Raw genomic sequence first — 17,360 nt, 5'->3', positions numbered from 1 at the left:
TGAATATGCAGAATTTAAAAACAAACCCTTTATACCGGAATGCAGCAGCGTGCCTGCTCACCAACACCAGCCACTGATAGCACATCACCTCAGTGCTCAAATCACTGTTCCTTTCAGAATAAACAATCGGTTTCAGTCTGTCCCATTTTGCAAGGCCCTCCATAAAAAAGTGGCCCTGAGTGTCTCAGAGACTTTCTGTGACTGACCTCTCAGCTTCATTACTCCAGACCTATGAAATTGTCATCCTCAAGGGTAAAATTCAGGATGTTCTCGGAAAGGGCCAAGGCTTTGGAACACATGGCTGGAGGAAATTAGAATGACCTTTGGAAGGAAGTGTGAAATTCATACCTCAGTTTAGTGTTGCGCAACTAATAGTAGCAAGAAAGAATGAATAAATAGAGGCGAAGGCAAGGAGGACAGTGTGAGAGAGGGTAGGAGAGAAAACTAATGTATGAGGATGATGGGGAAGAATAGCCCAGGCTGGTATAGGGGAAATGGAGAGAAAATTAGAGCTGAACTATTTTGAAAATGGTTATTCACTCTTTGGGAAGCACTGAGATACTGTTTTAATAACCTAGATAGATAAATGAGGTGTGAAATGATAAAAGGGTTTAGTGATGGAAATGGAGAGGAGAAAAATACGATTTGGTGTCTCAGTTTGAGAAGAAAAAAGTGATAGTACTTGATCTTGTGGGTCAGGAACAATAAGATTGCTGAAAATAACAAACAGGAAAGGAATGATGGAAATAGATTTGGAAGAAAGATGACTTCATTTTTCCACTATTGCCTTCAACTTTCTGACATCCAGGAGAGGACAGAGCTATGAACAGGCAGGCATGACTGCTCCACCAGAAGCTCAGTGGGAAAACCTGATCTGTCATGAAACCAGAAGGCTCTAAATTCTTGCACTAGACCTCAATGACTACTCTTTAGAGTAGTGGTTCTCAACCTATTTACTATTGTAGGCCGCGTCCAATACTACCTGTATGGCCCTGAAGACGTCTCATGGGCCGTAGCTGTGTGCTGACTGGACCACAAGTTGAGAACCAGTGCTTCAGAGGCAAGTGAATGTTTGCACAGCACTTTGAACATGTAGAGTGCTATGGGTGGTAATAGTAGTAGTAAGACACAGCAGAAAGTCAAATGGTGGTTATGTTGGTGGTGAAGGTTTGTGATGAATGAGGGGTATCTCCATTCCTTTAAAAAGTGTTAATTGAAAAGGCTTCATATTAATAGATTAAAATAGTCACCTTATAATGTCAACAAGTCTGTCTTTGCAGTGTAATTTGCATACTGTAGTCAAAATAATCAGAATATTCACTCAGGATATTGTTAGTGACAAGTGGAAGTTCATTAAGGGTCAGTTCTGTATGCGCTGTAAAATGTTTAAACTGCAACACTGCCAACAGGTCAACTACCACTACCTTGTGGTATCTGAATACTGTGTGCACATATCTATTAATCTCTTTAATATAATATATAGGTGTCCTTTAGGGTACATACACTATTTGTGGGATCATTCCTGTTGCCGGCACCCAGTGCCGAGAGGCTGAACAACAGCTTGAGTGGTTCGTTACCCGGTGTGCTACACCCAATAATCACAACAGGGTGGAGAAGCAGAAAAGTTTATTTGCAGCTGCAAAAAGGTACAGGGAGAATAAAATCTCAAATCCTGCACAACAGAGCAGGAAGGTACACAGGCTTTTATACATCCTTTTTCCCAAATACATTTACTTGTTTGATAAGCGTCTGAGCAGGTTCTGTGTATAAGCGATGAAGGGTCGCATTTTCTAAAATGTGCACGGACTATTATGGATTTTGCACGCAGGGATGATTACGTCTCACACAGATGAGGTGCGCACTTGCATCTGTAAGTGTTCTTCAAAGGCAGGCCCGCCACTCGAATCTAAACTGCGTAACTAATCATGAATGCTCACACAGCACCCCCCGGGCTTACGGTTCAGTGCAGGTGACCAGCCCTGTATTTAGCGAGAGACTCGCTGGGCTGCAGGAGCGAGCCCCACGGTTTCGCAGGCCCGTGTTCTCCCCATTGTGTCAGTGACGAGGTGCTTAAGCAACGGCGGTGCTGGCGCAGAGCCTGGACTGGCGCGACCACGCCAGCTACAGGCCTTTGTCTCCGACGCAGCACCCCCCTGAGCAGCGCGAGCTGGCGTCAAACCACATCCAGCCCGGAGAGCCGGCTCTGCTCCGCAGTGCCCGCTCTCGCCTGCACCGCTCCGCAGTGCCCGCTCTCGCCTGCACCCACTCCCCTCCCCCCCCGCCTGTCATTTCCTTCCCCTCCGCCCTAGATCTCGCGAGACCGTGTGAAATTCGAGGTTGTCATGGCTACAACGACAACCGACCGGCGCTCAAGACTGCTCGGGGCGAGAAGCGATTTGTCCGGGAAGCGGCCCTGAAGCTTTGGGGCTGAGGTAAAGGGGCCTCGACCCGGGGTATAAACCAGTCCCGGGTGAGGGAATCACGCGGCGCAGGTAGCCGGCGTAGAGGCGGGGAGCCGCAGCGGCAAGCGGTACTCGTACAAAAGCGGGAGGCTGGCGCCTACGGCTCCCAGCATGCCGTGCGGCGTTCCCGCGGCGGGGGCTAAGGTGGCGGAGCGGCGCAATGCATGCTGGGAGCTAGAGTCTAACGGCTGTACCTGTATTTGTAGAGTGGGCTTCGGGGCCTGCGGTGCATTCTGGGAGCTGGAGGCCCTTTGGTGCATTTTGGGGGGGCTGTACTTCATCAGCTACTGACCTAGGACAGTGTAATGGGGTCACGACCCACAGTCCCAATGCCCAAATAAAACCATGTGAGGGGCTTGGTGAGGCAATCTCAGCTGCATGATGGCAAGGGAGAGGGGGAAGAGGCAACAGGGTGGTGCATTGGCATCCTGTTTCATGACAGTACAGTGACTGCCCATCCAGCCTCAAGGTACCATGACACTGTATCAAAATGTCATCAGGTTCCACAGTAGGAGCCCGGCACACCCCTACAGATCCACTGAGGCTGATAGTAAGGCTAGAGCAGTGCCGGTGGGAAAGTCAATTGGCGCTCCTTCCTGTGCTGTGCTTGTAACAGACGCAGACGAGATGTTCCTTTGCCTTCGGCCCACTAGCAAGGTCTCCCTGACTGAACACTCTTCAAAAGGGTGATTCTAGCTTGCATTAGTTCCATTGTCTCTCTTACCATAGCATGTTTTCTACCTATTTTGCTATGAAAATAGATTGGATTCAGGTTCACTTGGCCCACATCGTGGGTTGAGTAGCAGAGAAGGAAATTATAAGCAGCTACCATTTCTAGTGAAATTTGCTCAGTGAGGTCTTAATTGCATGGGGGGGAAATTTTTACCAACTAATGGCTAGGCTACGCTCTATCCCACACTAATTAGGCCTCAGTTGAAGCATTGTGTCCAGTTCTGGGTGCCACGTTTCAGGAAGGATGTGGACAAATTGGAGAAAGTCCTGAGAAGATGATTAATGGTCTAGAAAACATGGCCTGTGAGGGAAGATTGAAAAAATTGGGGTTGTTTAGTCTGGAAAAGAGAAGACTGAGAGGGGACATTATAACAGTTTTCAAGTACATTAAAGGTTGTTACAGGGAGGAAAGAGAAGAATTGTTCTTAATCTCTGAGGATCGGACAAGAAGCAATGGGCTTAAATTGCAGCAAGGGAGGTTTAGGTTGGACATTAGGAAAAACTTTCTAACTGTCAGGGTGGTTAAGCACTAGAATAAATTGCCTAGGAAGGTTGTGGAATCTCCATCTTCGGAGATTTTTAATAGCAGGTTAGACAAACACCTGTCAAGAATGGTCTAGATCGGGGTGGACAAACTACGGCCTGCCAGCCGTTTTAAGACAGCCCTCGAGCTCCCGCTGGGCCAGTACTCCTGAGCCAGTACTAGCCACGGCAGAAGTCACGGAGGTCACAGAAAGTCACGGAATCCGTGACCTCCATGACAGACTCGCGGCCTTACCTACAGTTAGTGAAAATAATTGGGAAGGTCTTGAGCCCACCGTTGCAAGGATTGGTAATGCTTTTCTTTATGAACCAAAGATCCAAGCCACTATTAAATAGGCAGTATAGTGATAGATATGGTTAAGTGTGTTTGGTAATTTAAAGTACCCATATGCTTGGGGATAGGCACCACTATGCAATTCTAAAATAAACAAAAAAGTTTGTGAATTATTATGCTTATTCATGCAGCAATCGTAAAAATAGGTAATCTTAAATTTCAGGAAAATGGCTGATCCAAAGGAGGTGGTGGATAGCTACAGTGAAGTAGATAGAACTGAAGCATCAGACACTGAAAAGCAAATGATAGAGCACACACAAATAAAGCCACAAGCAGAAGACGATACAGAGACTGATCACATTAGCACTGCAGAGACATTGGTTCTTCTGAAAGCAAGGACAGATGCATCACAATCAAATGAGGATGGACTACAAAAGGAGCAGGAACCCGCTCCAGAGGCTCGCGGGCAGGAATCGGAGCTGGAACCCGCCCCAGAGGCTCGCGGGCAGGAACTGGAGCTGGAACCCGCCCCAGAGGCTCGTGGACAGGAACCGGAGCAGGAACCCGCTCCAGAGGTTCGCGGGCAGGAACCAGCTCTTGAAGAACAAGAGCAGACAAGTGTAGAAGGGCAGGAACTGGCTCTTGAACAGGAAAATGATCTTGCTGTGGGTAATCAAGAAGAATTGCTTGGAAAAGGTGAACAGGGTGTATCTGAGCCAACTGCTCCATTAACTGAAGAAATTTCTCAAATTACTACAGAAACATTTGCTAAGTTGTTAGCAGCTGAAATATACAACTTAGGTAGGAAGCAACCGGAGGCTTTGGAATCTGAGATATCATTGGCAGAAGTGATGACAAATGCAACAGCAACAGGTATAAAATTTGCCGCACATAAAAATTGGCTGTTACTGACATCTTTTTACAAAAGCTATGTTACCATATTTATTCACAACTTGCCAATGGATTGATTCTTGGCTTTTTCTCATCACCTTATTGAGGCAACATGGACTCCAGCCAATATTTGGTATTTTGGATGTAAAAATCAACTTCAAACCATATTATATTAATAAAAATTGTGTTCCACCGTATCCACCTGCTGGAACACCAAACAAACAGATTAAAGTAATATTTTACTACTAACCTGGGAGCGAAGTGTAGAATAAACTAAAAGTGTTTTATATATTGATCCCTATTTCTCTGTTTAGAATGTTCTCTTCATTGAGAACCACAAATAAGCTGAGCAGTTCTGTCATATTGGCATGCAAATTCACACAGTAGTGCTGCCATTGGTATGTTTTACATTCTGATTTGTTTACATTTCATAATTTTGGTGTAAATTTTAAATATAAATATAAATGTATTTCTTATATATAGATATAAAATGTACACTATTATGCACAGGAAGCATATTTGGATGGAGGAAAGAAAAATGCCTTATGCATATTGCAAGAGCTGAGATTCAGTTTTTCAATCTAAATAAAAGGATATTTATAATCCTTTCAATTAATGTAACAGGAATTGGCATCTCTGTTTATTTTCCTCAGTTAAAATCATGTTGGTTCCTGAGATCCAGATGATCACAATGGCTTTTAACATTGGTCAAACTGTAAGGAAGCTCAAGCAATGCTTTGCATCACAGCTAAAAGTACCACCAGATGTCTTACAGGTCGTATTTCAAGGTATGTATCAAGGATATATTAAAAACTTCCTTTGTTCTTCAGCCCTATTAAAAATAATAAATGGTTAGGCCCCAATCCTGCAATTGGATCATCAAAGGCAGAGTTCTGTGGGGCTCCACATGTTGGATCACATTAAAGAAGTTCTGTATTAAAATCACAAATGAGTTTGATTCCTCATAGTTTAAATTCCAGGGTAGTACTAATTAAGAGGTCTCTTGGTTTTTGATACTGTTTCTCTCCCTCTATGTGTGAAACTTGCAAGCTGCTAATTGCGTTAGTACATTCTAAGACAGAGTCTGTTCTCAAAGCAATTCACACAGAGAGAGACTCAAAACAATACTCTGTAACAACAGAAACAGCGCCCAGAGACTCCCTGCCCTTTTGTTGTATTAACAATTGTGGTTAAAATAGAGATAGAGGATGGATGGTTGGTGTGGATAATAACTGAATGATCAGGGAGGTGCCAGCCTGAGAATCCAGTGTCCATCGGCTGAAGAAGGCGTTAAGTGGACATAACCAGAGGACCCCCGGAGGGCAGACTGGAATCCACCCAACAGCCTCAAGAATGGGAGAACCAAAGAACAAGATAACATCTAGCAGCACGGAGCTATCAGGAATGTGCTATCTGCTGATTGATTCAGCAACAGCATGATGAAGCAATTCCCATAGACTGGCATAGGAAGAAATTCCTATAAAAATGGACTCTAGAAAGTGAGAACTTTGGGGTCTGATTCTGCAAACCAACTTCCAGGAGCATCAGATGTGCATCTGACAAGGCCCTGCTCCCTCCTCGTGTCCAGGCCACCTGGGCAGTGGCTTGGCATGAGCAACTCTAAGGCTGGTAACTGTGATAACAACCTTGCAGAACCTGTGTGTGTGTGTGTGTGAGAATGAATGTGTGAATAAATATGAGATTGAATGGAATGTTATAGCTATAACTAACTGCTTACTATGATTCTTTCTGTATTCACAATAGTATTTTGTGTATTTTAGTATTCACAATGGTATTTTGCCTTTTCCCCTTTAATAAGATGCTGCTGGTTTTTATTTTATTGGTATAACATACATAAGTAAAGTAGTCTGATCATGCAGGATCAAGACCTTATTTAGTGTTCTTAGTAGAAACATATTTCTGGCATATACCATATAGTAAAATTTAAGAGGCCTGGTGTCAGATCATTGACATCAGTGGAATTACCCCAAGAATGATTTTACCCCTGAAGGAATAGGATCCAGCTGAACTCACTTAGGTGTTTTGTCTCTGCATGACAAAAAGCTGTAAACATGTCTTTCAGTCAGTAGATATATCTCCTAATACACACAGGGAGCAGGTCCATTGAATAAGAAGTTGTATTTTTACATCAACTCCTCACAGGAGAACCACACTTCAAAAGTTTTTTGTTGGTGAACCAAACAAAACCTTAATATTTTTCTAATGATGAAAACATGTTTTTTATTATTATACTCCAGTTATTTTCCTTAAACATTTCACAAAAGTATTCTCTCCAGGCTGACACCAAACTTGAAAAGTTCCATACCCTTTTTTTTTCTACTTCAGAAAACTTAGAGTAAGTGAAATCTTAGAGCATATCTGATTTAGTAGCAGAGTGCTAGGTAGGACTGGAAAGGAAACAGTTGGTGTTTTGTGGTTATGGGAATTAGAAAATGAGTAAGATCCAAGTGGTAGAGGCTGCTCTGGAAAATTACTATCCTTAATTTTTTCCTTTGGGGAAATGACACAGAGTAGGTGGTTTTCCTGGCATCTGTTTCTCAAAACTTTCTGCTTGAGTCAGTTTTCTTTCTTCCTTTTTTTTTTTTTTCCCCCTTTTCTTTTTTCTTGGAGGATCTGCAGGAGCAGAGGTGACCAAAAAGTGGCACAGAGTTGCTCCATGCTGGGCGACAATGGAATCGGCAGGCTAGGCTTTTCAAACCTGTTACAGTGGCATTAAAACACCTTGTCAAAACCAATGGAAATCCTCTAACAGACCCAGGGCTCAACTTCATGTATTTTAGTAACATCTTTCCATTAAAGAAATATTTATTTGAAATGTTTCATTAAAGTTAATGGCAGATTGTATTAATCTGAGTTGGTGTTTAAACCAGAGGTCTGCAGCAGAATATCCAGTGTATTTCAGCTTTCTGGCCAGTTTGTTTATGTGCACACAGCAGTTCTGCACACACATTAGCAAGTTTGTAAATAGAACTATTAAATAAAAAATAATATGTCAAAGATTTTCAAAAGCGACTAGTTAGTTTGTGTGTCCCAGTTGTTGGCTTCCCAACTGGGGACACCTTTCAGAAAGTGCTGAGCACATACCCTGGAAAGTGTCTTAAGAAACGTGAAAATTTATTGCTTATGGGTAAAATATTCAAAAGTGCTTAAGTCCCAAAAGTGCTTAAGTCCATCTGCTTTTGGAGTGGTAGCCATGTTAGTCTGTGTCAGCAAAAGGAACAAGGAGCACTTGTGGCACCTTAGAGACTAACAAAATTTATTTGAGCATAAGCTTTCGTGGACTAAAACCCACTTCATCAGATGCATGCAGTGGAAAATACAGTAGGAAGATACATCTGATTTTACCTTTTCAACTGGTGAATCTAGCCACCAAATTTTAATTATCAGGGGACTGGAGCTGAGGGCATTCTCTGTATGTTTTAGAATAGAGGTGCTGTCATGTTTGGCTATCTGTGTAACCCAAACATTTTATTTTTAGTTTTCATATTAAAACTAAAATGTATTAATACCATTCAGCTGAGTTTTTACTAATACATTAAATCCTCAAGGAGGGCAAAGAGTAACTAAATGTAAAAGCTAGAATTTTATATGTATTTAATGTTAACAAATAAGATAAGTAAATACTTTAATTGCTGTGCCTTTTTTTCTAGAAAGTGAATATAAATGATTTTTTTCTCTTTGCGTGATGGTGACAATCTACATGGGACATATTTTGGGGCAGAAGTACCACAGTCTTTCCCTAAATTCAGCGGCAAACTGTCTCAAAACACCATGATTATTCTTTTATATGTTTCACTAACATCATCTGTAGTTTTTATTTCTTCCTGAGGAAAATTCTTTACTGTATCCTCATTTATTACAGAAGAACACCTTACATGGTTAATTTTTTTTTTTTTTTTTTTTTAGGGAGGCTAATTGAGGATAGTGAAACTCTCATGGATATTGGAGTTAGGCCTCATGGAACTATCCAAATTGAGATGTTCTCTCTTGATCCAGAACAGTACCCAATCAAAGCAATTAAATTGCAGCAGGACTATAACATGCCTGATGTCATAACTGTGAGAGTGCAAACAGGTCAATGTTTTTCAGATATGCATTAATATTAATATTTGTGTCAAATAATAATCAGATTACTTACAGAATAGTATACAATTGTATCTAATGATTGTAATATCTGAACAGATTCTGACACATTCCAAGATGTAGCAGTAGAGATTGAAAGGCCTACCTATCGTAAACCATTTCTGGGTGGATTTAAGCATAGTGTAACAGGTGTGGAATTTCATAATGCAGGATCACAAACGATACCCAAAAAACGACGTGACAAAGGAATTAAACTATTTTGCAGAGAGACACAGGTAATCTTTTAACAGTCTTTCATTTAGAACATTTTCTGCTAAGCAGAATAGAATATTGACATTGTTGCCAGAAATTAAGCTGATTGGAGAAATAATTGAGCATAAATTAGAAATAAATATCAAAATAAGCAGTTTAACTTAAAAACAAATAGTTAATAAGATTAACTTGCATGATTTTAAGTAGCTGACTTTTATTTTAATTGGAAAAGATACAAAAATCCTCAGTATAGGTTTTTATAATGTCATATTTTAATATAAATTATATTTTTGTTCCAGACCGTTGTGGAGAAAAATAAGCGCCAACAGACTAGAAATACAACCTCCACACAGATGACTAAAATTGGCCTCTATGTGTCAAACATGACTGACAAGCTAATAGAACCAAGAACGTATTTTACAGCAGAAGAATATCATAAACATAGACTTGATGCAGTAAGTTCTTATCCATTTATATGTAAAGCAACACATTATAGATATGATGGGATTAGTGTTTAAAGATGAATGGCAAAAATGCCTTTTAATCTTTAAATTTTGTTTTTATGATTGTCAGTGGGGTAGGGAAAAAGCATGTATCCGCTAATTTAGAGTGTTATCAGCGTTGTATTTTAACAACAGTGAGATCATCATTAGTTACTGCACATCTTAAGAAATTTCATTTGAAGACTCAGAATGAGTGACATCCCAACTGCTATGTATAGAAGTTGGTCTAAAAATGTTTTAATTTCCTCATAGGTTTCTCATAAAATTTCTTTAGTTAGGCAAATTGTAGGCATAAGTATACATGACTCCACAAGTTGATCCATGGAGGCACCATGGTCTAAAAAGAAGGAGCACTGGACAAACACAGAACAAAAAGTCCCTGCCTTAAAGCTTACAATCTATGTATAAGACAACAGAGCGATACAGACGCAGGGGGGAGTACAAGGAACAATGAGACAGTATTGGTTAGTATAATAGGCAGTTGTTTCAGCATACCAGTGGCCTAATCCTTAGCAAGTTTTGTGTAGGCATCATGGCAAAGGAGAGTTTTGAGGAGGAATTTGAGGTAAGACCATGAGGTAGCCATATTTTATAATCACCAGGTCAGGCATACATTTGATAACTTGAAGCCAGATAGTCAGTGGTACACTTAGGCCCAATTGTGCTCTCACTGAAGTCAATAACAGAACTACCATCTACCTTGGTAGGAGTACAGTGAAGGTCATGATTTAGTTTTTGTACATTTTAAACAAAATTGTAATTTCTAACATATTTCTCTTCTACTTAAAACAAAATTTCTGGCATTGTACTTTAAATGGATAATTATTCATCTGTTTTATACTCTATTTAGGTAATAGTAATACAGACATATTTCCGACGATGGCATGCCATAAATGTTGTACAGAAATTAAGAGAAGAAAAAAGGTTGCACTTAGAATGGGAGGCACAAGAAGAGTTAAGGAAAAAAAGAGAGAAGGAAGAAAGATTGAGAAGGGAGCATGAGCGAAGATTGAATCCTAAAACAAAGGAAGACTTTGAACTACTTTACCATGCTTTAGAATGTAAGTTTTTCTTAGAGGCATTTTCAAATTGTCTCAGGCCTCAAATGTAGGTTTTGTTGAAAACAAACTTTTACAGAGCCCTGATGTCAGTGGAAATGTTTCCATTATGTTTTTTCAGTTTGCAATGGAAGTACTTTAAAAATGAAGTACTTTTAAAAGTAAATTACTATCTAGCAGCCAAATATTTTCTGTTTCATATTAGGAAGTAATCAGGTTACCAAATACAGCTGATAATTGTTTTATCTGATAGATTTACTGTTATCTTCATCCATTTCTGTTGCTGACTTCAGTTGGAGGAACTGGAATGTTTTTTTGTTTGTTTGCTTGAAATGCAATAAGATTAACATAACTGTGATGCACTTAAATAGCTGAAAATAAATCCATACAAAATGCAGATTTAATGTCCATAGTTCAGAATTTTAACCATCTAAACTGCCACAGAGGTTTGTAATATTTTAGCCAAAACTCAAAGGACAACATACACATGTCCTTAATCCCTTCTCATCCTCTGATGTCCTTTTAATCTTAATTTTCTTCTTCTCTCCTCTTTTATTTCCCTCTGACCATTTACTGAACTTGTTAATGTCCTGCATGTGAGTCTTCTGAGTCTTATTGTGACGGGTTGGATCACAGAAACCCCTTTGGGACTGCCACCTAATGTACCTAGACTACCTCTGAGCTTGTTTTCCCTGCCAGCTTGGGACTTCAGTACCTTGCCTTGTTTGAGCCAGACATGCTTGCCTGCTGCAAACACAGATCCAAGTCTGAACCACCTCCCCCACAAGCTGAAGGCTTAACTGAAAACAGCTTAAGAAGTGCTCCTGTCTCCGGCACTCAGATACTCAACTCTCCATGGGGTCCAAACCCTAAATAAATTATGAGTTTACCCTGTATAAAGCTTATACAGGGTAAACTCATAAATTGTTCACCCTCTATAACACTGATAGAGAGATATGCACAGCTGTTTCCCCCCTTCCCCCCCCCCCGCAGGTATTAATACATACTCTGGGTTAATTAATACATACAAAGTGATTTTATTAAATACAAAAAGTAGGATTTAAGTGGTTCCAAGTAATAACAGACAGAACAAAGTGAATTACCACGCAAAATAAAATAAAACATGCAAATCTGTGCCTAATACAGTAGGAAACTAAATGCAGGTAAATCTCACCCTCAGAGATGTTCCAATAAGCTTCTTTGACAGACTAGCCTCCTTCTAGTCTGGGTCCAGCAATCACTCACACCCCTGTAGTTAATGTCTTTTGTTTCAGTTTCTTTCAGGCATCTCCTTGGGGTGGAGAGGCTATCTCTTGAGCCAGCTGAAGACCAAATGAAGGGGTTTTCCCAGGAGCATATATAGTCTCTCTCTTGTGGGTGGAAACCCCTGTCTCCCCCTGTGTAGAATCCAGCTACAAAATGGAGTTTTGGAGTCACATGGGCAAGTCACATGTTCATGCATGACTCAGTTTTCTACAGGATGTTCCCAGGAAAGCTCAGATGTGGATTGACATCTATTAAGGTCCATTGTTAACCAAGTATTCTCAATTACTTGAATAACCCCTTCACACTATGTTGACCAAATCTGCCCTAGGTGGTTTCTACAGCAAACACTTTAAATACAACATATAGCCAACGCTCATAACTTCAGAAATAAAAATGATACATGCATATGAATAGGATGAATACATGCAGAAGAACATAACCTTTGCAAAGATATGTTACATGGCATATCTAGCATAAAACATATTCCAGTTATGTCATATTTACACTCATAAGCATATTTCTATAAAGCATTATGGGGTGCAACGTCACACTTATCCCTCACTGAAATGAATCGTGTCTTCTAGTATAGCAAGACCTTTATAACTTTCCCTTGCAATAACACGAAGGAGGTGCTGCAAAGGGATACCTGCTATAACAGCAACAGGAGAATGACCTGAACATACAAATATTACACAGAGAATATCAGAGCATACCTTTCTGAAGAAAAACAATATCTTAAAAACTGGCCTTGTGCAAATGTTGTCATAAAATGAAACTACAGGAATTCCTCTAAAATTCCTCACATTGAATAAGGCTGTTGTGGTCTGTTGGTAGCCTCTGATAACATTACTTCTGTGGCTCAAGTGGTGATGGGGACAGCATTGTCTAGTGAACTGAATTCAAGATAGGGAGCTAAAAACTCTTGAGTTCTACTTGCATCTGTTCTGATTCTGCCAAACTTCAAGCGTCTAAAAGGCTAAACTGCTGTTCAACTGCTAAGTAGTATTGATGTTATTGGCCACAATTTTCAAAAATGACTAGTGGTTGTAGGTGTTTTTGGGCACCCGATATGAGACACGTTCAAGTGGCCTGATTTTCAGAGTGTGAGTGTGCAGCACTTTCTTAAATCAGGCTCCTGAAAGATGTGTGACAGGTTGGGTACCCAAAAATTGAGGACTCCAAAATCACAAGTCATTTTGAAAAGCTTGGTCATTTACTGTTAGTGCTTATGTTTGGAATCTGGAGCCCCATAGCATTTATTTTAAAACCTGTTTCATAATTAACAATGTGACCCAGTCCACTTGGTTTTCTTTGAAGAGGCTTATTTGAGATAGAACCAGCAAAGATGGACTTGAAATCCCGAATTAGTCTTTCTATTTTTTTATTTGAAACTTGTGGTTATATAAGTGTTTCTTTTGTTTAGTTAAAATACCATCTGGTTCATAAATAAAATCCTGAGCTGTGCAAGTTGAGGAATTTAGTATCTAGGAAACACAAGAAGTTTGTGCCAGTACAAACAATGTAAAAGAAAATTTCATTACAGATGTTGGAAAAAAATCAGTCATTATATAAATGACTGTTTGCTTTTGTTGTTTGTTTGTTTGTTTGTTTAACTAGGTGCTTCTCTGTACAGTGACCTGCAATCACCTCATTAAAACAGAGCTTAGTGATTCTAGGAACCACTTTTTTTTCTACCTGCAGCTAGAAGTACTTTCACATTCTTACAGTGTCAACAGACTATGCAAGCTAAATCACTGTGACAGTAATAGAATGAGATTATTGGCCTCTAAAGATCTGTGAAGGGCATTGCCAGGGATCACAACAGGGGTGGTTTGTGACAGGGTCAGCCAGAACTGGCTAGAATTGTTGTCAGTCTCATTTTTCTTTTTCTCTTTTTTTAGCATGAATAGTAAACAAGCTCTAGTTTATATAATATATATAATATTTTAGTAAGGCAATTTTATTATTAAAATGTAAAATGGGTACATGGGAATAGTTAAAGACTGGAGATTTCTCAATACCTGTAAAGCAGTTGCACTATAAGGTGCATTTTTAAACTGGTTGCCTGAATTCAATAAGTGAATCTAGACAATTCCAATAGCTGTATCTAAACACCTTTTAGTCTCTTAAACACAACCTTGCTTACTATATTTATTAGTTTTGTCTTTTAAATTCCTGCCTCCTTGTGGTATATGAAGCTTTGGGCTATGCAATGCTATTGTTGACTAAAATGATTGCTCTTAGAAGTACCTTGGGATACTGTGAATTTGTCAGGCAGCCTAGCATTAAAACCATAGCAAAAGGAGCCTTAAGGAAATGAGTTAAAATATTCTAAAATGAAAAAGCATAAGGTGCTGGAGATAAGAAGTGAATAAACCTTTTCTTTGTGCAGCTTTTTTCTGGGATAGGGTATTATGTTAGATTTCCTGCCCTCCCCCCATTAAGTATACATTATATACTGTTTTCTTGACATGTATGCTTTGTTGTGTGACTGTTTTGGAATAATATTTTAAGAAAGGTTTTATGTATGCAGATAATTCTTAACTTTCCAAAAAAATAAAAAATCTCACAAAGAAAATTCCAGGTTGATTATATAATACATAAAGAAAAATCACTATCTCATTTGAAAACATTTTGATATTGTTAGGAACAGAAAGAAGTTCATAAGTGTATGTGCATATATCTATCAGCATTTATACACTGTGGTAATGGGCAGTACAAAACAAGCCAAAATAGATGTGTGTGTGCATATTACACCTAGCATGGGACATACAAGACAATAAGAAGAGGTTCTATAAATATATTAGGAGCAACAAAAAGGCAAAGGAAAGTGTAGGCCCACTACTTAGCAGGAAAGGAGAGCTAATAATGGATAACATCAAGAAGTTTGAGGTTATTAATGCCTATTTTGCTTCAGTCTTCACTAAAAAGTTTAACTATGACCACATATTTAACACAATTAATACTAACAACAAGGGGTAAGGAACACAAGCCAGAATAGGGAAAGAACAGGTTAAAGAATATTTAGGGCCTGATGAAATTCATCCTAAACTACTTTAAGAAACTATCTGAAGCAGTCTTGGAACCATAAGCAATTATCTTTGAGAGCTCTTGGAGAACAGTTGAGATCCCAGAGAAGAGGAGAAGGGCAAACTTAGTAACTGTGTTTAAAAAGAGGAACCAAAAGGACCCAGGGAATATACACCAGCCTGCCTAACTTCAATATTGGGAAAGATACTGGAACAAATTATTAAACCATCAATTTGTAAGGACCTAGAGGATAATAGGGTTATAAGCAATAGCCATCCTGCATTTATCAAGAACAAATCATGCCAAAGCAACCTAATTTCCTTCTTTGACAGGGTTAGTGGCTTAGTGGATGCAGGGAAACTGTAAACTTGATATATCTTAATTTTAGTAACCTTTTGGCACAGACACACATGACAGTATAAGTTTTAAACAAACAATTTAATACTGTACACAGCGATGATGACTGTGAAGCTTGGTTGAGGTGGTGAAGGCAGAGGGTGGGATATTTCTCAGGGAATGCCTTATTGCTAAATGATGAACTAGCACTCGGCTGAGCCCACAAGGGTTAACACATTGTTGTTAATGTAGCCTCACACTCTACAAGGCAGCACAAATGGAGGGAGGGGAGACAGCATGGCAGACAGACACACACACCCTGTGTGTGTGTGTGTGAGAGAGAGAGAGAGATGTGCATTGCCCCTTTAAGTACACTGACCCCACTCTAAGTACACTGCCTTTTTAAGTAAATCAGCAAGTTGAGACAGCAGCTGCTGCTAGTTGTGTTCCCCCCCACCCCCGCCCCACTCTATGGAGATGGGGATAAGCGGGAGGCAGGAGCAGAGGGGAGGGGGACACCCTGACATTATCACCCCTCTCTTCCATCACCATCTCTGCACAGCAAGCAGGAGGCTCCCGGGAGCAACTCCAAGGCAGAGGGCAGGAGCAGCACATGGCAGTGGGGGGGATGGACAGCTGAATTGCCGGCAATTGATAGCCTGCTGAGCAGCTGCCGCACAGGGAACTTAGGGGAGCGGGGAGCTGATGGGGGGGCTGCCAGTCCACCCTGGTTCCAAGCCCCCACCAGCTAGCTCCAACGGGCTGCTCTTTCTGCAAGCAGTGGACAAAGCAGGCGGCTGCCAAACAATGTTAAAAGGGAGCATTGTGCAACTTTAAACAAGCATGTACTCTATTTGATCAGCAATGTAACAAGGAAACAACGTTAACCGGAACGACTTTAAGTGAAGAGTTACTTTACTTCGGAGGTCAGGGTTAGAATTCAACTCAACCTTGAAAAATTAGAGAAGTGGTCTGAAATCAACAAGATGGAATTCAGTAAATACAGGTGCAAAGTACTTCACTTAGGAAAGAAAACTCAAATGCGGAAATGCAAAATTGGGAATAATTGGATAGGTGGTAGTACTGCTGAAAAGGATCTGGGAGTTACAGTGGATCACAAATGGAATGTGAGTCAACAATATGATGTAGTTTTAAAAAAGGCTAATATCAATCTGGGGTATATTAACAGCTATGTTGTGTGAAACACAGAACAGGTAATTGTCCCACTTTACTTGGCACTGGTGAGGCTGGAGCAGGAGTGTTGTGTCCAGTTCTGGGTGCCACACTAGGAATAATGTGGACAAATTGAAGAGAGTTCATAGAAAACCAACAAAAAATGATAAAACCTTTAGAAAACCTGACCTATGAGAAAAGATTAGAAAAAACCAACAACCCTGAGCATCTTTAATCTTGAGAGAAGACGACTTGAGGGGGAATCTGATAACAATCTTCGTATATGTTAAAGGCTGTTATAAAGAGATTAAGGATTGATTGTTTTCCATGTCCACTGGGTATATGCTGCTTAATCTGCATCAAGGAAGATTTAGGTTAGATATTAGGAAAAACCTTATAATTATAAGGATAATTAAGCACTGGAATTAATTAAGACTTTCAAGGGAGATTGAGGAATCCCCATCATTAGAGGTTTTTAAGAACAGGTTTGACTGTCAGGGTTGATCTAACCTTACTTGGTCCTGCCTCGGTGCCAAGCACTGGACTAGATGCCCTCTTGAGGTCACATCCAGCCCAATATTTCTATGATTCTATGATCTATATATGTATGTAATAGTTATTTAAACAAGTTAGTACAGTTGCCTGGCTTGTATATTCGAGTGCTGCAGTTGCTCTAACGATTTTCTCCCTGGCTTTCCACTGTTAGTTTTTTTGATAATGTGGTTCTAGGAGTCAG

General features: G+C 40.1%; 1 protein-coding gene across 3 annotated transcripts in view; it reads left to right on the top strand.

Moving 5' to 3' along the window:
- Positions 1–2,285: 2,285 nt before the first annotated feature.
- Positions 2,286–17,360, top strand: part of IQUB (IQ motif and ubiquitin domain containing) — a 56,691-nt gene continuing 41,616 nt past the window's right edge. For all 3 annotated transcript variants that reach the window (XM_084617861.1, XM_084617862.1, XM_084617863.1), the window contains exons 1-7: positions 2,286–2,432; positions 4,235–4,884; positions 5,556–5,690; positions 8,830–8,997; positions 9,106–9,281; positions 9,558–9,713; positions 10,612–10,822. In XM_084617861.1, the coding sequence (XP_084473987.1) occupies positions 4,239–4,884; positions 5,556–5,690; positions 8,830–8,997; positions 9,106–9,281; positions 9,558–9,713; positions 10,612–10,822 (1,492 nt within the window). In that variant the 5' untranslated portion in view covers positions 2,286–2,432; positions 4,235–4,238. The remainder of the gene's footprint in view (positions 2,433–4,234; positions 4,885–5,555; positions 5,691–8,829; positions 8,998–9,105; positions 9,282–9,557; positions 9,714–10,611; positions 10,823–17,360) is intronic.

Source organism: Lepidochelys olivacea (genome assembly GCF_965140295.1).
Source record: "Lepidochelys olivacea isolate rLepOli2 genome assembly, chromosome: 1".
Taxonomy (NCBI): domain Eukaryota; kingdom Metazoa; phylum Chordata; order Testudines; family Cheloniidae; genus Lepidochelys; species Lepidochelys olivacea.
The sequence above is the reverse complement of the archived record's forward strand: the minus strand, read 5'-3'. Positions and strand labels throughout refer to the sequence as shown.